A 9,875-nucleotide genomic window follows, 5' to 3' on the forward strand; every position below is an offset into this window, starting at 1 on the left:
CCCCAGTGTGAATCCTTGGTGGTGATCAGATGGGCGTGTGGCTGAAGCTCTTCCCAACTGCCACCTCAAAGGGCCTCTCCAGTGTGTAATCCTTGGTGCTTGTCATTGGCACTTCACCTGAAGTCTTCCACACTCCCGCAGTGTGGGGCTTTCCCCATCACGGAGCTGCTAGGGGCACCAGCACGAGCTCTGCCTCCGTCTCGGCCGCCTTCCGGCCCGGCCGGCTTTTCCCCTCACACGCCGGCTGCGTTTGCAGCCCTCCTCGTGCGGCATCTCCGGCCTTTTCCTCCCGTTGCCTTCCTGCGCCGTGGAGCGCTCAAAACGGCCTCTTCCACCAGTCTGCCGCGGGCATTTGTCCTCCCTGCTTCCATGCTCCGCTCCCGTTTGGGGAGGAGGACAGGACACGATGGGATTTGCCTCCGTGCACAGCCGGGGCAACGAGATCCCCAGGCGTCCCGGCAGGACGGCACCGCACCCCGATGTCCCCCGAGGGGCCTTTTCCGCTCAGCCTTGGATTCTTCATTCTCCAAAATCCCCCAAAAACCCAACCGGACCCCGGGATATCAGGGCGGGCTCGTCCTGCTCACCGGCGCGATGGGGGGAGCGATGATCCACAGGTGGAAGCAGCGATTCAGGTGGGCGACGCGTGGATCCGTCGCTCTGCTCGATCCGCTTTGTCCTTCTCTCTCTTCCTCCCGTCCTCTCTTCCATCCCCTCCGCTCCTCAGCGTTATCTCCGCCTCCTTTCCTCTTCCATCCCCCTTCATCCTTTCTCCTCCTGCTCCTAACCCACACCCTCCTTCGTCTCCTCCATCGGTGCTTCTTCGCCTTCATCCTCCCTTCCATCTCGCCAGTCTGCTCCTCTCCCGAACCGGTGGAGCGTGAAGGGAAAGGGGGCAGGGAAAGGGCGGGAACCGTGAGGGGAAAGGGGGCAGGGAAAGGGCGGGAACCGTGAGGGGAAAGGGGCGGGCTCAGGCCAAGGGCGGCAACTCTGAGGGGACACTCTGGGAGGCGGCACTGTGCAAACAGAACTGCAACGGACTGAACATGAACGCGAGAGAAATCAGTCGGTCTGACAGGTTTATTTCGTATCAAATACATTCCACACACCCAGCCCAAGATAATCCCTATCCCACCACCCTAAGTGAGATCACGCTTCTCTCAGTCCCCTTCCAGCGCAATCTTACTCAGGTGGCTGAGAATCGATGGAGTTTTTTATGACATTGACTTATTTGAGTTGCAATTGAGCAGTTTTGGGGTAAAATTGAGCTGTTTTCAGTGGGATTTGAGTGGTTTTGAGGTGACAGATCCATCCCTCGTAGATTTTGGAGTGCAAAGAGATGGAGAAAGAAGAAATATTAAGGCCAAACCAAAATTTCAAGCCTCCATGTGTGTTCCCAGCATGGATCACAGGGAATGTGAGTGACCAGGGCTGTGCCCACAGTGCCTCCTCCAGTGGGGGATGGAGCTGGAGCAGCGCACGAAGCTCTGCCCGCACTCGGGGCACTCACAGGGCTTCCCTTAGTGGTGTCTACGTTGGTGTTGGGTCAAGTCAGAGCTGTGTGAGAAGCTCTTCCCACACTGGGGACACTCGTAGGGCCTCTCCCCAGTGTGGATGCGCCGGTGCCTGACGAGTTTGGAGTTGTACTTGAATCCCTTCCCGCAGTCGGGGCAGCGGAAGGGCCTCTCCTCTGAGTGAATCCGATAGTGCTCGAGGAGATAAGAGCTGGTCCGAAACCTCTTCCTGCATTTATCACACTCGTAGGGCCTCTCCCCTGTGTGGATGCGCCGGTGCCTGATGAGGTGGGAGTTCTGCCTGAATCCTTTCCCACAGTCAGGGCACTGGAAGGGTCTCTCCTCTGTGTGAGTCTGATAGTGCTGGAGGAGATGGGTGCTGGTCCGAAACCTCTTCCTGCATTTGTCACACTCGAAGGGCCTCTCCCCAGTGTGGATACGCTGGTGGGTGATGAGGTTGGACTTATTCTTGTACCCCTTCCCACACTCAGGGCACTGGAAGGGCTTCTCCTCTGTGTGAGTCTGAAAGTGGCGGAAGAGATCGGCGCGGGTCTGAAACCTCTTCCTGCATTTGTCACACTCGAAGGGCCTCTCCCCTGTGTGGATCCTCTGGTGCTTGTTCCGGGTGGACCTGTGGCTGAAGCGCATCCCACACTCGGAACACTCGAAAGGCCTTTCCCCAGTGTGGATCCTCTGGTGCACGATCAGTCTGGAGCTCTCTGTGAAGCTCTTCCCACACTCCCCACACTCAAAGGGCCTCTCCCCCGTGTGGGTCCTCTCGTGCGTGATCAGAGTGCCGCGCTGGGTGAAGCTCTTCCCACACTCCCCACACTCAAAGGGCCTCTCCCCAGTGTGAATCCTCTGGTGCTCGATCAGTCCGGAGTTCCACCTGAAGCTCTTCCCACACTCCCCGCACGTGTGGGGCTTCTCCCCATCACGGAGCTGCTCACGGAGCACCAGCTCCGAGCTCTGCCTCCGTCTCCGGCCGCCTTCCCGCCCCAGGCCGGCTCTTTCCCCCTCACATCCCCGCCGGCTGCGTTTGCAGCCTCTCCTCGTGCGGCATCTCCGCGCCTTTTCTCCCGTTGCCTTCCTGCGCGTGGAGCCGCTCAAAACGGCCTCTGCCACCAGCTCCTGCCGCGGGCATTTGTCCTCCCTGCTCTCCATGCTCCGCTCCTGCTCTGGGGGAGGAAGGACAAGGACACGATGGGATTTGCCTCCGTGCCACAGCCGAGGGCAACGAGATCCCCCCAGGCCGTCCCCGGCAGGACGGCACGCCACCCCGATGTCCCCCGAGGGGCCTTTTCGTCAGCCTTGGACTTCTTCATTCTCCAAACATCCCCCCAAAAACCCAACCCAGGGACCCCCGGGATATCAGGGCCGGGCTGGGCTCCCGTCCCTGCTCACCGGCGCGATGCGGGGGGAGATGATCCCACAGGTGGGGGGCTGCGAATTCAGGCAGGGCTCCACATCGTGGATCCGTCCGCTCAGCCTCGATCCGCCTTTGTCCCTCCTCTTCCTCTTCCTCCCGCTGCTCCTCTCCCATCCCCCCTGCCGCTCCTCGGCGTTATCTCCGCCTCCTTCTCCTCTTCCATCCCGCCCCTTCCATCCCTTCTCCTCTTCCTGCTCCCTAACCCCGCCTTCTCCTCCTCCTTCCATCGCTGCTCTCTCTCCGCCTTCATCCCTCCTCTTCCATCTCCCCAGCCTGCTCCTTCCCGAACGGTGGAACCGTGAGGGGAAAGGGGGCAGGGAAAGGGCGGGAACCGTGAGGGGAAAGGGGGCAGGAAAAGGGCGGGAACCGTGAGGGGAAAGGGGGCAGGAAAAGGGCGGGAACCGTGAGGGGAAAGGGGCGGAGTTAGACCAAGGGCGGCAACTCTGAGGGGACTCTTTGGCAGCCGGCACTCTGCAAACAGAACTGCAACGGACTGCACATGAACGGGAGAGAAATCAGTAAGTCTGAGAGTTTTATTTCCTGTCAAATACATAATTCTCAGCCAGCACATAACAATCCACATCCGTGAGGTTGAGCAGCACACGAAGCTCTGCCCGCACTCGGGGCATTTGCTGGGCTTCCCTCATTGGTGCCTTCGTTGGTGTCGGGTCAAATTAGAGCTCTGTGAGAATCTCTTCCCACACTGGGGACACTCGTAGGGCCTCTCCCCCGTGTGGATGCGCCGGTGTTTGATGAGGGTGCAATTGTGCCTGAATTGCTTCCCACACTCAGGGCACTGGAATGGCTTCTCGTCTGTGTGACTCTGAAAGTGACGGAGGAGAGAGAAGCTGGTCTGAAACCTCTTCTCACACACGGAACACTCGAAGGCCCGTTCCCCGGTGTGGATCACCTGATGCTGGATTAGGTGGCAGCTCCGGGTGAAGCTCTGCCCGCACTCCCTACAGATATAGGGCCGTTCCCCAGTGTGGCTCCTCTGGTGGTTGATCAAGTCGCAGTTCCACCTGAAGCTCTTCCCACACTCCCCACACTCAAAGGGCCTCTCCCCAGTGTGGCTCCTCTTGTGGCTGATGAGGTCGCAGTTCCACCTGAAGCTCTTCCCGCACTCCCCACACTCATAGGGCTTCTCCCCACTGTGGATCCTCTGGTGCTTGCTCATGCTGGAGCTGCTCCTGAAGCTCTTCCCACACTCCCCGCACGTGTGGGGCTTCTCCCCATCACGGAGCTGCTCACGGAGCACCAGCTCCGAGCTCTGCCTCCGTCTCCGGCCGCCTTCCCGGCCCAGGCCGGCTCTTTCCCCCTCACATCCCCGCCGGCTGCGTTTGCAGCCCCTCCTCGTGCGGCATCTCCGCGCCTTTTCCTCCCCGTTGCCTTCCTGCGCCGTGGAGCCGCTCAAAACGGCCTCTTCCACCAGCTCCTGCCGCGGGCATTTGTCCTCCCTGCTCTCCATGCTCCGCTCCTGCTCTGGGGGAGGAAGGACAAGGACACGATGGGATTTGCCTCCGTGCCACAGCCGAGGGCAACGAGATCCCCCCAGGCCGTCCCCGGCAGGACGGCACCGCCACCCCCCGATGTCCCCCCGAGGGGCCTTTTCCGCTCAGCCTTGGACTTCTTCATTCTCCAAACATCCCCCCAAAAACCCAACCCAGGCACCCCCCGGGATATCAGGGCCGGGCTCCCGTCCCTGCTCACCGGCGCGTTCCGGGGGCGATGATCCCACAGGCGGGGGCTGCGAATTCAGGCAGGGCTCCAGATCGTGGATCCGTCCGCTCAGCCTCGATCCGCCTTTGTCCCTCCTCTTCCTCTTCTTCCCGCTCCTCCTCTTCCATCCCACCTCCTCCTCCTCCTGCCTTACCGCACATCCCTCTCGTCTTCGATCCCTCCTTCTCCATGCCTCCTCCCTCCTTCTCCTCCTCCTCCCTGACCCTCCCTCGTTCTCCTTCTTCATCCCTCCCCTTTTATCCCTCCTCCTCCTCCTGATCCTTCCTAACCCCTCCTCCTCCTCTTTTTTCCAGCCCTTCTCGGTCTCCGTTATCCCTCCTCCTCCATGCCGTGCCTGTTTTTCCAGTCCCGGTCCATGCGGTCCCAGTTTGGTGGGATCCCCGTCCATGGAATCTCAAACCAGTTTATCCCAGTGTGTGTGGCCCGGATCCATTTGGGGCCAGTCGGATCCCAGTCCAGGTTATCCCAGTCTGTAGGATCCCAGTCCAGGTTATCCCAGTCTGTACCATCCCATTCCATAGGATCCCAATTCACGGGGTTCCAGTTTATACACTCCCAGTCCCTGTTTGGTCCCATTCCAGTTTATCCCAGTCCAGTTTATCACTTTCCATAGGATCCCGGTCCAGGCTATCCCGGTCCGGTTTATCCCAGTCCGTAGGATCCCAGTCCATATGATCCCAGTTCCATATAATCCCAGACCAGTTTATCCCAGTCCATAGGATCCCAGTTCCATATAATCCCAGACCAGTTTATCCCAGTCCATAGGATCCCAGTTCCATATAATCCCAGTCCAATTTATCCCAGTCCATATGATCCCAGTTCCATATAATCCCAGACCAGTTTATCCCAGTCCATAGGATCCCAGTTCCATATAATCCCAGACCAGTTAATCCCAGTCCAGTGTATCCCAGTTCCATATAATCCCAGACCAGTTTATCCCAGTCCATAGGATCCCAGTTCCATATAATCCCAGACCAGTTTATCCCAGTCCATATGATCCCAGTTCCATATAATCCCAGACCAGTTTATCCCAGTCCAGTGTATCCCAGTTCCATATAATCCCAGACCAGTTAATCCCAGTCCAGTGTATCCCAGTTCCATATAATCCCAGACCAGTTTATCCCAGTCCATAGGATCCCAGTTCCATATAATCCCAGACCAGTTAATCCCAGTCCAGTGTATCCCAGTTCCATATAATCCCAGACCAGTATCCCAGTCCATATGATCCCAGTTCCATATAATCCCAGACCAGTTTATCCCAGTCCATAGGATCCCAGTCCCATATAAACCCAGACCAGTTTATCCCAGTTCAATATAATCCCAGTTCCATATAATTCCGGACCAGTTTATCCCAGTCCATAGGATCCCAGTTTCGTATAATCCCAGTCCATAGGATCCCAGTTCCATATCATCCCAGACCAGTTTATCCCAGTTCAATATAATCCCAGTTGCATATAATCCCAGACCAGTTTATCCCAGTTCGGTTTATCCCGATCCATACGATCCCAGTCTGTCAGGCATCGTGGAGAACTGGGATAACTGGGATAAGGGGAGAACTGGGATAATGGGGGGAACTGGGATAATGGGGGGAACTGGGAGAGTGGGATGATGGGGAACTGGGATAACTGGGAATTCTGGGATAACAGGGAGAGTAACTGGGATAATGGGGGGGAAAGTGGGATAACTGGGGAGAATGGAATAACTGGGATAATGGGGAAGTGGGATAATAGGGGCAAAACTGGGATAATGGGGATAATGAGGGGAGGGGGTTAATGAGGATACTGGGATAATGGGGAACTGGAAAAACTGGGAGAGTGGGATGATGGGGATACTGGGATAACTGGGATAACTGGGATAATGGGGAGAGTGGGATGATGGGGAACTGGGATAACTGGGATAATGGGAAAGTGGGATAACTGGGATAGTGTGGAACTGGGATAGTGGAGGGAAAGTGGAATAATTGGGGGGAACTGGGAAAATGGGGGTGCTGGGATAACTGGGATAATGGGGAGAGTGGGATAATGGGGAACTGGGATAACTGGAAGAGGGGGATAATGGAGGTAAGGGGGGAACTGTAATGGGGAAACTGGGATAATGGGAAACTGGGATAATATCTGGGATATGGGGAACTGGGATAACTGGGATATGGGGAACTGGGTAATGGGGGGATTAATGGGAAATGGGATAATGGGGTGGGAAATGGGAAGGATAACTGTGGGAACTGGATGTGGGAACTGGGATAATGGGGACTGGGAAATGGGAACTAATGGGAAATGGAATGGATAATGGGATGGGAGTGGGAAATGGGGAATGGAAACTGGGAAATGGGAACTGGATATGGGAGAGTGGGGATAATGGGGGAACTGGGATAATGGGAGGGAACTGGGATAACTGGGAAATGGGAACTGGGATAATGGGGAGGAATGGGGAAACTGGGATAATGGATGGGAATGGGAGAATGGGGAACTGGGATAACTGGGATAATGGGGATGGATAGGAAATGGGAACTGGGAAATGGGATATGGGAACTGGGATAATGGGAAGAATGGGATAATGGGAATGGGATAACTGGGATAATGGGATAATGGGAATGGGCTGGAATGGGATAATGGGGAATGGGAACTGGGATAATGGGGATAACTGGGATAATGGGATGTGAACTGGGATGGAGATAACTGGGGAGAATGGGATAATGGGGAGAGCAGGATAATGGGAAGTGCAGGATAATGGGGAGAGTGGGATGATGGGGAACTGGGATAACTGGGATAACTGGGAGAGTGGGGAACTGGGATAATTGGGGGAACTGGGGGAACTGGATAATTGGGATAATGGGGAACTGGGATAATTGGGGGAACTGGGATAGTTGGGATAATGGGGAACTGGGATAACTGGGATAGTGGGGAACAGGGATAATGGGGGAACTGGGATAACTGGAAGAGTGGGATAATGGGGGAAGTGGGATAATGGGGGAACTGGGATAACTGGGATAATGGGGAACTGGGGTAACTGGGATAACTGGGATAATTGGGATAGTAGGGAACTGGGATAATGGGGGAACTGGGATAACTGGGATAATTGGGATAGTGTGGAACTGGGATAACTGGGATAATGGGAAACTGGGATAACTGGGATAACTGGGTTAACTGGAATAACTGGGATAGTGGGGAACTGGGATAATGGGGGAACTGGGATAACTGGAAGAGGGGGATAACGGGGGAAGTGGGATAATGGGGATACTGGGATAACTGGGATTATGGGGAAACTGGGATAACGGGGGGGAACTGGGATAACTGGGATAATTGGGATAGCGGGGAACTGGGATAATGGGGGAACTGGGATAACTGGAAGAGTGGGATAATGGGGAAGTGGGATAATGGGGAACTGGGATAACTGGGATTATGAGGAGAGGGAGTTAATGAGGATACTGGGATTTGTCTGAGATTTTTTTGTGATTTTTTTTGGAATTTTGGAAATTTTGGGGGGAATTTTTTGGGAATTTTTTGGAATTTTGGGGGGAATCTGGGGAATTTTTAGGGGATTTTCTGGGGAGATTTTGGGGATTTTTGGGGGATTTTTTTGGGAATTTTTTAGAGTTTTTTGATAATTTTTGGGGATTTTGGGGGAATTTTTTGGGATTGTTTTGGGAATTTTTTTTGAATTTTTAGGCATTTTTTGAGAATTTTTTTTATTTTTGTGCGAATTTTTGGGGGATTTTTGGGAATTTTTTTGAATTTTTTGATAATTTTTGGGGGGATTTTAAAATTTTTTTAAGGAATTTATTGGGAATTTTTTATTATTTTTTGGGATGTTGGAGGGGATTTTGGGGAATTTTTTGATAATTTTTTGATTATTTTTGATTATTTTTTGATAATTTTTTGATAATTTTTGGGAATTTTGTTGGGAATTTTTGGGGGATTTTTTGGGAATTTTTTGATCTTTTTTTTTGGAATTTTGGGGGGATTTTTGGGGATTTTTTTGGATTTTTTTGGGTACTTTTTGGGAATTTTTGGGATATTTTTGGGGACTTTTTGGGGTACTTTTTGGGATTTTTTTTGGAATTTTTTGATAATTTTTTGATAATTTTTTTTGAATTTTGGGGGAATTTTTTGATAATTTTTTGATAAATTTTTTTGAATTTTGGGGAATTTTTTTGATAATTTTTTGATAATTTTTTTGGATTTTTGGGGGGATTTTGGGGGGATTTTTTGGGAATTTTTTGATAATTTCTTGGGATTTGGGGGGAATTTTTGGGGGATTTTTGGGAATTTTTAGGGATTTTTGGGGGAAATTTTTTGGGACTTTTTGGGGGACATTTTGGGATTTTTTTTTGGAATTTTGTGATAATTTTTTGATAATTTTTGGGAATTTTGGGGGGATTTTGGGGAATTTTTTGAGGATTTTTTGGGGAATTTTTCTGGGATTTTTTGGGAATTTTGGGGGGATTTTTGGGAATTTTGGGGGGATTTTTTGGGAATTTTTTGATAATTTTTTGGGATTTGGGGGGAATTTTGGGGGGATTTTTGGGATTTTTTAGGGATTTTTTGGGGGAATTTTTTGGGACTTTTGGGGGATTTTGGGGGGATTTTTTGGGGGATTTTTTTTGAATTTTTGGGGACTTTTTGGGGACTTTTGGGGGATTTTTTGGGAATTTTGGGGGGATTTTCTGGGAATTTTTTGATAATTTTTTGGGATTTGGGGGAATTTTGGGGGGATTTTTGGGAATTTTTAGGGATTTCTTGGGGGAATTTTTTGGGACTTTTGGGGATTTTGGGGGATTTTTTGGGGGATTTTTTTGGTATTTTTGGGGACTTTTTTGGGGACTTTGGGGGGATTTTTTGGGAATTTTTTGATAATTTTTTGATAATTTTGGGGGGATTTTGGGGAATTTTTAGGGATTTTTTTGGGGGAATTTTTCTGGGATTTTTTTGGAATTTTTGGGGGGATTTTTTGGGAATTTTTTGATAATTTTTTGGGGTTTGGGGGGATTTTTGGGGGGATTTTTGGGAATTTTTTAGGATTTTTTGGGGGAATTTTTGGGACTTTGGGGGATTTTGGGGATTTTTTGGGGGATTTTTTTGGAATTTTTGGGGACTTTTGGGGGATTTTTTGGGAATTTTTGGGGGGATTATAGGGGGATTTTTTTTGGAATTGTTTTATAAATTTTTTGGGGTTTGGGGGGGAAATTTTTGGGG

General features: G+C 51.8%; 2 protein-coding genes across 2 annotated transcripts; both read right to left on the minus strand.

Annotated features, from left to right (window-relative positions):
- Positions 1-1,065: 1,065 nt before the first annotated feature.
- LOC135442135 (zinc finger protein 135-like) lies at positions 1,066-3,091 on the minus strand. Its single transcript, XM_064701677.1, has 2 exons — positions 2,919-3,091; positions 1,066-2,692 (listed from the first exon to the last, which is right to left on the minus strand). Exons 1-2 carry the CDS (start codon positions 3,055-3,057, stop codon positions 1,521-1,523), a joined length of 1,311 nt encoding a protein of 436 aa, XP_064557747.1. The 5' UTR covers positions 3,058-3,091; the 3' UTR covers positions 1,066-1,520.
- Positions 3,092-3,461: 370 nt separating this feature from the next.
- Positions 3,462-4,746, minus strand: LOC135442136 (zinc finger protein 436-like). Its single transcript, XM_064701678.1, has 2 exons — positions 4,654-4,746; positions 3,462-4,425 (listed from the first exon to the last, which is right to left on the minus strand). The coding sequence occupies exon 2, from the start codon at positions 4,409-4,411 to the stop codon at positions 3,587-3,589; it is 825 nt and encodes a 274-aa protein (XP_064557748.1). The 5' UTR covers positions 4,412-4,425; positions 4,654-4,746; the 3' UTR covers positions 3,462-3,586.
- Between the last annotated feature and the right edge of the window lie 5,129 nt (positions 4,747-9,875).

This window comes from Zonotrichia leucophrys, unplaced genomic scaffold (assembly GCF_028769735.1).
Source record: "Zonotrichia leucophrys gambelii isolate GWCS_2022_RI unplaced genomic scaffold, RI_Zleu_2.0 Scaffold_1308_12566, whole genome shotgun sequence".
In the NCBI taxonomy this organism is placed as follows: domain Eukaryota; kingdom Metazoa; phylum Chordata; class Aves; order Passeriformes; family Passerellidae; genus Zonotrichia; species Zonotrichia leucophrys.